The sequence below is a fragment of the Eptatretus burgeri genome, chromosome 8 (genome assembly GCF_056783735.1).
Source record: "Eptatretus burgeri isolate ZD-2024b chromosome 8, Ebu_testis_v1, whole genome shotgun sequence".
NCBI lineage: Eukaryota > Metazoa > Chordata > Myxini > Myxiniformes > Myxinidae > Eptatretus > Eptatretus burgeri.
Genome location: NC_140968.1, coordinates 17,462,828 through 17,477,854, shown reverse-complemented (window position 1 = coordinate 17,477,854; position 15,027 = coordinate 17,462,828). Strand labels below are relative to the sequence as shown.

The window sequence follows — 15,027 nt, the reverse complement described above, 5'->3', positions numbered from 1 at the left end:
CATAAGGGTCAATCTTTTGCAGCCCATATCATTAATGCAGGTGCTGCCCAGGTCGATGTTTGGGCCTTCTATGTCTCTGCTTTACATAAATGGTGTGCCCGACAACTTTTCATCTCGGCTAGCCATTTATGTTGATTCTCAACCCAAAACAGAATTTATTCTTGCTTGCCTGCCTGCTTCACTCTGCCTTCAAGCCAGTGTCAATCTGAATCGGGACCTTGAGAATGTTAGTAACTGGGAAAAGACTGGTTCATCAACATCAACCAAAAGAAGACCCACCTGATATCCATGTACAGGTCAAGATACCTCTTTTCACAACCTTCTTATGGAACAAACACCATTGCAACAAAAGCAAGATATGCTTTGCAATACATGTCCCCAACTGATGTGATATTTTCTCAGTCCAAAAAGGGCATAACTCTGTGAAAATTGATGAAATGCCCTGAAACTCGAACTGGTTACGTAGCTTGTCATAATAAAGCCATGCACCAGGTTTCAATTGAATATGCGAAAGTGTATGGGGGAAAAAAGTCTGAAAAACCACAGTTGTGATGGATAGACAGAAAACTGATAGTCCCCTCCAATGAAACCAGTAAGAGCCTAAAGTAGTATCAAAAGGGAGGCTTTGACACAGTCATGTCTGCCATTTCTCAAAGTCGCAATATTCGCTCGCTTATGCTCACTCATATTTCTCCCTTTCAAACTGGCAGACATTACTTCGCCATAGCACTCCCCTTTGATACTACCCTTCCCCTGCCGGGGGCTGGGCTTCGCCCCCTTTCATGTGATCATTTCTTTAATCAAATTGTGTCGTCATAATAAGAGTATTTTATTTTCAGGAATAACTTGATTCATTCATCAATTTAAAATAATGCAGCTGTGGCCTGTTAAAACCCCCAACCCCATTTTTTATTCATACTTATACCTTAAACTGTTGTAAAATATCCACATTACATTGTTATAAAAAAAATTACATTTTAATGGGCGTGTCACATTCTGTAAGATGTTTGAGTGCAGCTGAAAAACAGGAAACTTGAACAATGGACAAGCCTGGGCAAATATCCAACTAACTTCCTCAAACATGGTTTATAAGTGAGGTATTTCCTTGAGTTTTTAAATGTATGCTTTTTTGACAGTTTCTCGTTTCTCTCATTTTGACACAATGGTAAATGAACGAGAATTTGTTTCATGACCTAGATATGGACAATCTTTCATCCGATGAAGAATATGACCCATCACAATATTGGTAAGTTTCATTCAATATATATATATATATATATATATATATATATATATATATATATATATATATATATATATATATATATATATATATATATATATAAATATATAATAGTGTGAGAGAGACTGTGATTTATGTACGAGTTACTGCTGTTGGCTGCTATCTCCACACATGAGTGGGTTTCAGGAGATGGCACGGAGACCTACTCGATCTCAAAATATCCACGTGTGTGTGTGTGTGTGTGTGTGTGTGTGTGTGTGTGTGTGTGTGTGTGTGTGTGTGTGTGTGTGTGTGTGTGTGTGTGTGTGTGTGTGTGAGTGAGTGTGAGAAAAGTTTTTCTTCCTCTTGGAAGGATGGTGCAGTAATTGGTTTTCAATTTGATTGTATATGACTAATTTATTTATTTATTCCTTTTTTTAACAGCATTTCAAACTCAATCATACACCAGATGAATTGGCATGCAAATGATCTTTTTGAACAATGGAAATCTCTGAATGATATCCTGGCAGAAATCCAGTTCGTTTGTCAGGCATTTCACAATGACCTCATTTTATGCATGACTAACTTGCCTATGAGACCTTCGACACCAGAGAATATACCAAATGTTTCAACGTCAAGGTATTTCACATAAAAAAATACAATAATGTAAATTTCAATGTTCCTTGAAGATTCATTGGCAAGGTATTTACACATAATCAAATACAAGTATGCTAAATGAGACTGCCTGTTTCCTGTTTTTACAGTGTCAATCACAAAGAAAGCGCAGATATGTTGACGCTTGGTCCAAACAGTCATCAGAGGTTACCCCAGGTAATTAATTAATTCACTGGTCAACACGATTTCTCTTGCATGGGGTTTTTCAATGGATTCCAGCTAATTTTTGGGTGCTGAATCCAAATCTGTCATTAGTTTTTGCCTATCACATCAGGTTTTTGAACGATGAAAAATCATTATTTTTGAGAAAACAGCAATTTTACACTTGAAGTTGAAAAACACTGTTGCATTAGAAGATCGATAGATGCAAAAATGTTTACAATGAAAGGTACCTACTTCAATTACAATATTTAATCATACATTAACATATAATCCATGCTTGCTTGCACATATTTTTACACATTTTCTCAATATTTTTAATGTACGAAAAGTTTTCAAATTTCACTAAACTAAGTTAAATATATAGGCAGAAAAAGTTCCCCTTAACATGGTGTACATCACTTAAATACAAGGCATCACTCAAGCTCAAAGCATTTTTATGAGTTTTGTGACTTTTCACGACATTCAGAATGCAGCAATAAATGCAAAAATATGCGAATATAACAAAATAAGTACCGGTACTTGAAAGCGTAAGTATCCAAAGGCACAGGTGTAATCGTATTACAACATAATAAACCTCTTTGTGGACAATCTCTTATGTACAGCATCTGGGACATCCCTCATCAAACTCCAGCAGTAATCTGCCATCATATTTGAGTCCCAACGACCTTGATAACGTTCTTCCATCACTTTAATGTCTTGATGGAAACGTTCACCCTGTTCCTCGCTTACATCTCCAAGGTTATCTGGAAACTCGCTCAGGTGACTAAGCAAGTTGTGCACCTTGATGCTCATTCTGCACCCCAGCGCTCGCAGACTAAAGAGCAGCTCCTCCACAATCCTCCACAATCCAAGCGGTACTTTAAAGTAGGCACGGTACACTCTCTTGACGAATGTAGTGATGTTGTGTCTTTTAGGTGCTAAAGTGAAGCATCCACAGATATAGCAGAAGATATCTGGGTCGTTACAGCACTTTCTTCTCTTTGAAGGTGTAGACAAAGCCAGCTTACAGTTTATAATCCACAAAGATCTGTAGCTTACAGTGTAAGGTGTACAGCTTACAGTGTAAGGCTTACAGTGTACAGTGTAAGCCAGCTTACAGTGTAAGGTACCAGGTATCGGTATAAACAACCCCACTGAGTCAGCTGTGCCCGCCAACTGAGAATCGTGGAATACAGTAATACTCGCGACTCGCGAGATTAGGTAGAGTCTTAGCAGATTAGGTAGTCTTCACAGCTGCAAATCACAAATACGTCATAGACGTAAACTACTGATGCATATACATTGATTCTTTTAAGAGAATCAGACAATAACTCCACTTTGCTCATGGCAGGCTGTTTACCATAGGGGCTGTTTACAGCTACGGGTACTCGGAATAATCAAGCTTTTGCTGTTTTATCCCCACCAAGATTGCCAGACTGGATGGTCAACTTTTGTAAAAATCCATGAATATGGAGCATACAGATAGCACAAAAACTTGATGTAATAGAGCAAATCTGAGCTCAGATTTGGATTCAGCAGCCCAAAATTAGCCAAAAACAGTTTCCAAAGTCCATGCAGGAAAAAATTTTTTTGTAGACCAGTGATTCATCTCTCTACTCTGACTGAATCAATTATATGAGAGTTAGGTGTGTCATATAGTATTAATATTTCCTTAGGTATCCACAAGTGTGTCGTATATTAATACTTGTGTCTGTGTTTTAACAGGAAAGAAACACTCAGATGATTCAAGTCTCTCTCTCAAACGTATCATAAAATCTGTTGTAGATATTTCAATGTGTAATATATTGTATGTTTTAAGTATTATATATGCTTTGCTTACAATTATTTAATTCTTAATTACAAAAAAAGAATAAAGGGTGGGGGAGGGTTAGGGTTGGGGGGTTGGTGCGCTCCCCCAATGAACCACCACACCCCTTCCTCCCCTCCCTGTGTGTGGGTGGGGGTGGGATGAGGGGTGTGGTGGGTCAAAGATGGGGGTGCATAAGGGGAGGGGAAGGGGAGTTGTGGGATGAATGGGTGTGGCTTTGTGTGGGTGTGGGTTGAGTGTGTGTGGCTTGTGTGGGTGGAAACAAAGAAGAGGGTGCAGAAATTTTTTATTTAAATAAATGTGTTGTGTGTCTGGGGAACAAACAAACTAATCACTAATCATGTGGAGATGATGGATGTGTTTGGGGCTTGAATGGGTGTGGCTTGTGTGGGTGGAGTCAATTTTTGAATTTTTTTTCAATTTATTATCTTTGACTTTTGTAATTCCTGTGAATAAAATGAACCTAAAATCTCTTCCCCCTTTAAATCATATACCTTATAAGTCCAAGGAACTGTATCTATCACATCAATGATTTTTAAAAGCTCATTTGCTACCGCTTTGTATAACCTTTTTCAAAATGAGATTTCCACCTATATATTCTTACTATATCACCAACTTTGAACTTGGGCTTTCTGACATGAATCTTTTTCATATTCTAATTTTGTAAATGTTTCTGATGGGTTGGTCTTCGTTGAGGTATGAATTGCATCGTTGTACTTATCTGCAATGTCCTGAATTAAAGATAACCATTGTTGAGAACCGAGTTGAGTTAATTTTTTTATATAGTTGGTTCACGAGTCAGTAAGTGACCACTATATTCGTTATTGGTGTGTGTCTGTCTGTCTGTCCGTCCCAAGCGTCCCTGGGTTTTAATCCGATCCTGATAAAATTTTGGTGGGAGGTTTATATCATGATCTAGTTGTGTGTTCCTGAGAATGGGCATGCTGCGCCCATTATGGGCGGAGCCACGCCCAAAAAACATGTGTTTTTAGGGGGTAGCCGATTTCAATTTGCATCTTCTCCGAGGGGGTTTGTCGAATCTGGCAGGGGTTTCGGTATTTGGTTAGCCCAATGGCACCTGCATAGCCCCACGGAGCTCGATTTTTCATTTTCGTCCCAATGTGACAAGGTCACGAACTTAGAAAATTGCGAATTTTGACATAAAAATCCATCGTTTCCGAGGGAGTTTGTCGAATCTAGCATGTGTTTTGGTATTTGGTTAGCCCAATGGCACCTGCATAGCCTCATGGAGCTCGATTTTTCATTTTCCTTCCAAGGTCAAGGTCACAAGGTCACAAATTTAGAAAATTGCGAATTTTGACATAAAAATCATACGACCGCCCAAACTTTGAGAGCTTGGATGACAATATTTTTTATGCATAATCTTGAGGTCATTCTCCACCTAAAGTCTTCAAATCATTTTGCTCTATCTCGAACACCTTGCCCATGGCACCGCCTTCAAGTTTGTTTTTACGCTGATTTCATCAAAGTATGGATAATCCGAGGAGTGCGAAATGCCATATAGCCTATATGACGTTATATTGTTCCTGGAATGTTCCAGAAGAAGTTTTGCACCAAAGGTCATAATCATTGACCTTTGACCTTTAAAGTTCACAAAGGTCAAATTTTCAAAGTTGTGGGAATCGAACCGGGTTTTCGACCTTCGACGAATTAACTCCAATAAGCTATAGCACGTATCCTGTTTCCTTATTTTAATGTGCACAACATTGTTTTGTGACCTTTAAAGGTTATGCAAAGGTCAAATTTTGAAAGTTGTTGAACGAAACCGGGTTTTAGACATTTTGCAGCTAATAACCTACACCCGCACCATATCATGTTGATCATTTTTATAACTTGGTCAAAAATTATCACATCGTCTCGTCCTTGACTTCTGAAACAATCTACATTGTCAAATACCGCTCGTGATCCATTGCCGTCTCCAGACTTGTCTCTCTTTTAAAGTGCGATTGAAATGCTCAATAACAACTGCTTTTCCTTCATTAAAGGTGCTATATAATGTAATGCTGTTATTTTAAAGAAAATTCATTAATGTTCTGTTGTAGAACTTTGTACCCTCATCAGTCCACAATTTTTTGGTTTTCTCTTGCTTTTATTAAATATCAGTTGAAAGGTAACATAAGAGTATTACCTGTTTTGTTTTTCAAAGGGACAACCCACGCATATCTACTCCTCAAATCAATAACGGTTAAAGCATACTTGTTCCCCTTATCATTATTGAGTTCAATCAAATCAGCGGACCACATATAATCAACTTATTTGGAATAAAACTTCCTTCTTGTAAACTTTGTGATTATTGGTTTGTGTAATTCATCAGTTAATTGCTCTTCAATCTTAATGACATCATTAGGGCCTATAAGTGTTTTTGAATGTCCAAGCTCAAGTTTCAACTTAGCACTGATCATCTTCTTCACGATGAACCTATCAACTTTTTCTCTCAAGGCTGGATTTTGTATCGGAGATAAATTGTACAACATTTCTCGATCAGCTTCATGTTTTTCTTCCAACATTATGGTATTTCCACAATCAATATTGTGCCTCATGCACATTTCATCAACCCTATTGATAGGTTTGCTCCACTGTTTAGGATTGCCAGCCTCATCTAATCTTTTATTCAAGTTTGTTCCTGGACCACAGAAAGAATACCCTGGTAGATGTAATTCCCCTGGTATTCCAGTTGTTGTAAATTTACTTCCTGATAAAAACTTTTGTATATCTCCCCCATGTTTGTGTTTGGAGATGAATTTAGTCTTTTTGGAGCCACACATCAAACGTATGCGTTTTTGTCTGACCCTATTATTTTGACTTTTAACATACAAGATATTTTTACTCTTGGTTTTCATTTTACATTTGAGACAATAACTCATTTATTTATGAGAAAAATTCCTTCAGAGTGCAAAAACCTTTTTAGTTTCCAACATGCACATTTGAATCTTGATTTTTAAAACATAAAGAATCCTTGGAAATGTCTTCACTTTCTCTTCCATTTTATTGAAGAAAAAAATGTAAAACTTTAATCAAAGTCAATTATTCCAACATCATCAATAATATAATATTTTCCTTCTTTCTCTTCACTTTCTCGTTAAAATCTTCTCCCTGAAATCGATGTTAAAACTCTTGACGCAAATATTTTTTTTTTACTAAACTTGTTAATTCTTTGTTTACCTCCTCAGTGCATTGAGATCAATTTATTTTCTGTTATCCCTTCAATCTTTTTGTAATCTCACTGGTTTCCATATTTTTATATTTATTCATTCTCTCTTATTCCTTTCCTCCTTCTCTCTTCTCCTTCTCCTTCTTCTCCTTCTCCTCCTCCTCCTTCTCTGTCTCCCCCTCTCCTCCTCCCTTGCCTTTGTTTCTTCAACTCCTTCCTCATCCCTTACTATCCCTGAACCACTATCACCCCATAGAATATCACACATATATTCATCTGGATTTCTTGATATTCCTGCATCCAAAATAATATTTTTTTACAACAGGAAACCAATAAAATTTCTTCTGAATTTCTAAAAGAGCCTTATTTTTTCTCAACTATAAAATTCTTTCATTATTTAACATTTCAGTTAAATCCAAAGTTGTTGGTTTAGTAACATCAGTATAAAGCCAATATTTTATTGAAAATACCCCATTCTTATGTTTTAGAACATATTTATTAAAATACCAAATACCCTTTTCTTGAAGGTGTGCTTGGACACAGAAATGATAATTCTCTTGAAGCCTTCTTGCTGTCATTTATGTATCAGAAATATATGATAGATTAATGTAATGACAGGAAATACCTCCCGATCTTCCCATAGTTAAATCGGTTTATACTCCCTTACTTACTATATGCAATCCTGTTCTTTGTTTTTTCATGATACAAACTATGGCAAAACCATTATTGACTTTAGCCTTATTCAATTATTTTATTTGTTGTTTGCTAATCATGCTTCCACAAAACTTATTCTCGGCACCAAGTGGATAATATTCTTCCTTACGGAACTGATTTAATTCTTTCAAGTCTTCTAGGTTTATTTTAAATGACTAATTATACCCAAAATCATTCATATCATATCCCCAATGTTGTATTCTCATACAAACGATATGCCCTTCTGAATAAAATATTATTTTAATTGGAACTATGAATTCTGTATAACCTGGAGATAAAATCAACACTTGTGTATCTTTAGAATCCACAGCAGTTTTATTTAAGGATATATATTGTGATAAATCACTTAATCTCACCAAGTCATTCACCTCAGTCGGGCTTTTTTCATTTTTTTTTTTTTCATTTTTTCATATTAATATTTTTGCTATACTATATTTTTGTCCTTCAGCCTGTGCCTTTGTGTAATAATTTGATAAATCAACATCCAGTTCTTGGGATACACCAAAGGTAGAACCATCTTTTCCAACATAAGTCATTTATATTAGATTAAAAATAACATAAAAATTTTGTTTTTTGTTGAGTTGAAATAACACTTAAAACATAATTGACCACAACACTTGGAATTTAATTATTGGACTTAAAATGGTTGATAAACACCATTCTGTAAGAATTTCATGACTTAAACAGGTGGTGGAAGATCATAACTATCAAAATAATATTTAACCTGATTTTTATAAATACAAACCCATTGAGAACCGTTTCCATTATTATGTTCTAAATTCATAATAACATTCTTTGTAAGTTTAGACAAGTTTGTTAACTCATCTCTCTTACATATAACCACATTATCAATTTTTAATTTCTTACAATATTTGACTAGGTCGAAATTTGATGTATTTTTTCCAAATTCTTTAAACCACTCATCAACGTTCATTTATTTATTAGAAAGATATAATCCATTAACCCTTTTAGTTAATTTTACACCTGCTTGTGCAATAGAAGAAAGCATATCTCCAACTAACAATCTCACTTTATCAGGCAGACTTTCAAGTCTTTCAGCAAAATCTACAATTACACCACTTCCACTAATTTCTTTCTCCAACTCTTTGTTATGTCTTTTTAAGTCTTTTTGAGGCTGAAGTTGAGCCTTCCTTTCGTTGGCAGTTTTCACCGCTGCAGAATTACCACCCGTCAATACTCCAGCTACACTTAAACCAGCAAATAAAGGAATTGGAAATGGGATAAATCCTTCACTCATCTCTCTTATTGAATATTTCTTCAACATTGGTTTTGACATTTTAATTTTAAGTGAGCCAGTTTCGTTCAAGATTTTCACCTGTTCTCTTGTGAACAAAACATCAATTCTTACTGCTCCTTTTCTCTGAATTGTATTAATGTTAATCATACAAGGCTTTTGATTTTGAATACAAGATGATAGTTTATTAAGATTAATTTGATTAACATATACCCCATTTAGCACTTTACAATTCATTTATTTACCAAAAATTATGTGAGACTAATCCATAACACCATTATCTATAAATCTGTAATTCTGTTTCTTCCAAAAGCAAACAATATGTATGAACTTCTTCACTCTCTCCTCTTTCAAGGTATAGGGAAGTATCCACTCTATTAGACTTTATAGTTGCCTTTTGAGCACTCAGGTCAATCACATAGATTGTATACAGGCTTTTAAATGGTCATATCCACAATGGGTTCTTTATTAACCTCCGCCATCGAAGATGGACGGTGCTCCGTCCATCTTTGATGGCAGAGGTTACTGTTTTCACCCATCTGTTTGTTTCACCCCTGTCAAAAGAAAATTTATTTTTGCATTTCTACATGCTTTAAGTGATTTCCAACCCAAAAAAAAATTGTTAGAGAAAAAAAATTTGCACCTTTTTTTCAAAAAAATTTTGATTTTTTTGGGGGGCATTTCTACATGCACGTCAATCTAGTTTAATTTATTCAATCGTGGTTCAGTAGAGGCTGATCCGTTTTGACCGACAATGAATAGGATATCAGGTTCACTTACATGACCCAGCAGTATTGGCGGCGGAGGTTTTGCACTCTGCCGAGTGCTCCCCCTCGAGTTTCCATTGCTTTCACACACCTTTTGGTAAGATGTGTATGCTTCAGCATAATCATATTTTTCCCAATCAATTTCCAATATATCTCATGGATAAAATGTTCCATCTCGAGAAACACGAAGTTGTTTCACTTTAGTATTATCACTCGATGCATTGTTCTTCTCAGTAGCTGTATCTCCATCTGTTTTCTTTAAAATGAATCACAGGTATCGTGGCTTTCCTTCCAGAACACCCAAATTCCACATGTAAGTGGATTGGTTCAGTTTAACGTGTTGACATCTTTTAAGGTATGATACATTGAGTGGTTTCTTTGAGTTGTCTTCTCTTCAACATCTCTTCTGTTTTAAGATTAGGAGTATATTCACTAATATACCAACTAATTTAATCAATCACAAATTTATTCTGAGCACAAAAAGCAATGTTTTCATTACTCCTTTGCAGTTGAAATCTAATTTTAAGTCCATACAGAACTTTATCATGATCACAAAATCCAAAGATACCTTTAAGAGGAACTGCCACAGTAAAACTATTTCCCGCTTTTGTATCATCATTATCTATCCCTTTTCTTTGACTATAACCATGGTCTGTGTTAGTTCCAGTTGCCATATCAGGAATAAAACCTTCAACAGCCACATTTCCTATCTATCACTAAATGAATATCGTGTAAATTTCATCATTTCAGATGTAGCAGAGAAATAATTAACTGCTTCAACTTCTTGTGTTCCAATAGACAAACGAACACTATCAGACATTTTCCAGAACAAATAATTCAATAGTGTAGCGTTTGTGTTATTTGCCGTCTTCGTGAATGTAAATTTACACAACAAGAAACTTTCGGCTGGATTCAAATAAGTTTGTTGATTATTTATTTCAAAACTTTTTGTTCCATTTGTATTCCAGTCTGTTCCAGTTATAGCATTTCCCTTGTGGTCTTCTTATTTAGTAGAGTTTGCGATGACAATGGTATCATCCAAATCATAGATACTATCAATTGCTTCCAGACTTGTATTTATTTCGGAAAAAAAGATGTTAAAACTTTTGAAACCCTGACCCAAGTATTTGAATTATTTTCTGCCATTCTTGGGGAGATGACTGAGTTTTGCCTTTCTTAATTTCTTTTATTGCTTGCAATTTATGGGATTCCTTTTGGGCATCTTTTATACTCTTTATAGCACCCGCTACATTTCCCACAGCAGAAGCAGATGAACCAATTAGGTCTTTATGTTTAAGAATAGTTGAACCTATACCAATGAAGTATCAATTATCCCATCTCCTTTTTTTCTAAATTGATGTCCGACACCCCTTTGTCTCTTCGGTTTATAGTATCCTCGACCAAGATAGATACCTTCACCCTTATAGTATGGGGAAAGGAACATCCGATGCCCTGTATTTTTTTTATATTTTCCCAACTCGTGTTTCCTCATCATAACCATCGTATTTATTTATTGGAAAACTTCACGTAGGTGAATTCTGATGGATATAATTTCTCCATTAACCGAAATCATGCAGTTATATTGGTCAGTTATCCTAAAATTTACTCTGTGTATGGTTTTTCTAGACATGGTAAGATAAACCAGATTTTTTTTTTGGTTCCATATTGAATTTATAACCAATTGGGGTTGAGTATGCCCTGAATGAATATATTGTATTTGTTCTTATTCCATCATTATAAACACCATCAATCAAATCACTGAATTAATACCGAATTGATGCCTGAGAATATTTGAATTACATATCACTATAAAACATCCCATTCGTTTCAATCTTTTTTGAGGAGAAACCCAATCACTTTGAATGAATTATCAATTGTGAAATCAACCTTGTTGTTATTAAGTTTAATCGTTGATTTTGAAATGTGTTTTTGAATATCTATAACAATATTTTTTGGTTCATCACCCTGTTCTTTCATAAGGCGAGCAATTTCAGAAGATAATTGAGAAATGTCGTATGCTCCGGGTGAAACTTATAGTTGTGTAACCGTTTCCCAGATTATAACTAAACTTGTCATTTTTCTCGGTGATATTAATGAAGGTATTATAAATTTCTGTTTACAATAAAGACGCATCATATTCTTTTGTTGCATCAACTTGTAATGGGTATGGGAATGAAGATGTGTGATCACTCGTGAAATTAAAAGTAAGGCTTGTACTTCTCATAAGTTTTAAAAAGTTTTTATTTTCTGAAACACCACACTTGTTAAATAGTCTTGAAAAGAAGACTTGTTAATTATTCTTTCAACATTCAGATAAATATATGTGCTTCTTTTTCATCTTTCAACAATTAAAGAATAATTCTCATTAACATTTACAATTTATATTTTTTTCATTTTCATCATGAGAGAGATTTCAACTCATTTAACATGGTATAAAATATCTTTGTGTTGACATTTGTTAATTATTTTCATGTTCATTGAAACAATTTTTATTTCCAGCCTTCTTACTGCCTAAAAATAACAGTCTATTAACTAATTGTAATGGGTCATTTGGAAGAAAACTAACACCTGAACCAAGCCTACTTAAAGCCTCAATAATGTGTTTCACCTTTTCAGTCTTCCTTCCTTTACTGGTAGCAGAAACTGCATAATCAAGCGAGTTTAATAAATCAATTTATGCTTTATCATCCTCATTTTTTATGTTCAATGGTTTATCGAAATAACTTGATTCACCCCTCACAGTTGAACCTTGTCTTCCATCTTTTGTAAGAAGAAACATTAATCCCATAGTTAATTTAACAGGTGGTTGAACAGATCTCAAGAACCTTAATTCATCATTAAACATCAATCCCTTTTCTTGAACAAGATGGAATATTGCTAGTTGTTCTGTTGGAATGAGACCTGCTATGGTTTTTGAATCTGTTGAATATTCATTGACTTGGAGAGCATTCACAACATAATCAGGGGGTTGATTTATCTCTTCGAGATGTTGAAATAATCCTTCATCATCATATTATGTCTTCAATATCATCTCGTTCTTTATCCATCATTTGATGAAAATCTTTTATCATTTGAAGTTTTTTGGGGGTGTATTCTATCGTTGGAACTGTAGTCATTTATTGGGGAGTTTTTTTTTTTAAAGTAGTTTTAAAAAATTATCTTGTTTTCTTTCAAATGCTTCTTTACCCATTAGTTTCTGTCCGCGTTTCTTCTTTATGTCTTCCTGTTGTTTTACAACTTTTGAAACCAACTCTTGATGTTCTTTAAATCTTCTTGCTTGTTCTTTCACATCCATTTATTTATTGGAAAATATCATTTTAAGAATTGTAAAAGTCAACAGGGGAATTTTCCTTTTCTTCATCATTAAAGTAGATTTGTTCAAATAAATTCTTTTCTTTAAATATTTAATCAAATCCTTTATTAGAATGAATACGAGTTGGAATTTCTTCTTCACTAATACTTGTATCGCTGCTTTTCATACTTTTGCGTTGTTTCTTCATCAACATCAAAGCTGAATGATACAATCTTAACCCCATTACCCCTCAGATGTTTAATAATTTGTCTCATTCCTTCTGGATTAGTTTCTTATCACCCAAGACCACCAGATTTTAATTTAATTCACTCTTACAATATGAATATTTTGTTGCACCAAGCGAGAACTCCTCAAATATTTGTCCTTTGTTCCTCAATCGCATATGTTCCTCTTGAAATGTAGTAATAATCTTCACCTTCTACTTCTCCTGGTCACATTACTCTGGTGGTTGTCGATACAATACATATCACAGGGTGTTAAAAAAAAAGTAATCTTTTCATTTTCGCTATTCAAGAACATAGATTTATGAAAGTTTTTTTTTTCCAGAAGCAGATTTACCCACAAGATTGATAATAAGAACTATCATTTATGTATGTGATTGTTTATGAAATAAAAATTGTATCGCTCAATATCTCCGTTTGTTTCACAACAATGTATTTATATTTTCCAGTCGTGTTTTTCATATATTCCACAAATTCTTTTTTACTCCACAATGTACAATTGTCTTTCCAAAAATAGTTTATATCTATTGAATTTAACTTAAATAAAATAAAAGTTTTAGCATTATTTCTTATCGAGTGACGAGGGAGTTTTAAGTTTGATTGACTAAGATAAATACAATTACAAGAAGAATGCCTCCCTATTGTGTAATAACTATCCATAACCGTTTGGTTTCTCTCATTAACACAATCATCAAAGATGACGAGATTCTTTTTTGATTTATCCAAATCTTGGGGTGAAAGTATATCATCCGTATTATCACTACAAATACAAGTTACAGGCTTTGATTTCTTTTTATATTGCTGTGTATTACGAAATAGTTGAATTATATCTTCAATGTTATAATTATTTAGTTTGTTTTGAAGTTTAAATAAACCAATTTTGTCTTCTTTTTGAAGACCAGCATTAAAACTTTGTGAGAGTAGTTGATACTCTGGTTGAAAACTTGACTTTGTGAAAATTATTAAATTATTCAAATCTAAAAAAGTTGGGAGTAAGGAGCATCTTCAAAAGCAGGCAGGTTTTTTCACATCCGCTTGAATCAACTATGAGATATTAAGGAATTTTGACAATTTTTATGGTTGTTAAATTTTATCTTATTTTCTCAAATGGGTAAAAAATCATTCATTTATACTGCTACGAATTCGCGCCCGCCGGCGTGTGATCGGCCACTTTCCACTAATAGCAACCGCGTCGCCCACCGGACGGACAATTCAGTCATGACTCTCCGGAGCTAACACCAGAACCCTGTCACGGGTGGGTCTTCAACCTCACCACAGCCATGCCAATTGTCTCCCCGCGCAAGATAGGGTCACTCGCCGAACTCGATATACCTAAGTACCTGCATGGGCAGTCGACCGGGCGACCGTACATCGACGCAGGTCGGCTTGGGACACGAACCACTTAAGCAGTCTGTTCCGTTCTGCAGTGATAACCGAGCGGGTATTATCGCCGACCTCGCCGGATCCGATTCTATTTAACGGGTATTTAAAACCCAACTATTTATTCCACGATGCAAGATGGCATTTCAATGGGGTGAAAGGAGGACGCGACTAACGGGGTACCTTTAGACCAGCACATTTATTATACAACACGTAAGCAGGCAAACAGGAACAACAGGCAAGCACGTATACAGGCAAATAGAAACAACAGGCAAGCACGTATACAGGAAAATAGAAACAAAAGCAGGCAAACAAAAGCAAGGGAAAGCACTACGACCG

General features: G+C 35.0%; 1 protein-coding gene and 1 long non-coding RNA gene across 3 annotated transcripts in view; both read left to right on the top strand.

Annotated features, from left to right (window-relative positions):
- LOC147021206 (uncharacterized) overlaps window positions 1–15,027 on the top strand; it is a 777,227-nt gene that overhangs the window by 286,520 nt on the left and 475,680 nt on the right. The window lies entirely within an intron of this gene.
- LOC147021211 (uncharacterized) overlaps window positions 1–15,027 on the top strand; it is a 115,389-nt gene that overhangs the window by 85,344 nt on the left and 15,018 nt on the right. Inside the window, exons 3-6 of one of the 2 annotated variants that reach the window (XM_085893694.1) lie at window positions 1,198–1,246; window positions 1,667–1,861; window positions 1,987–2,053; window positions 3,764–3,914. The exons of the other annotated variant lie outside the window; for it this stretch is intronic. Coding sequence (XP_085749820.1) covers window positions 1,198–1,246; window positions 1,667–1,861; window positions 1,987–2,053; window positions 3,764–3,811 — 359 coding nt within the window. The 3' untranslated portion in view covers window positions 3,812–3,914. Of the gene's footprint in view, window positions 1–1,197; window positions 1,247–1,666; window positions 1,862–1,986; window positions 2,054–3,763; window positions 3,915–15,027 lie in introns of those variants that run through there. 2 annotated transcript variants of the gene reach the window in all.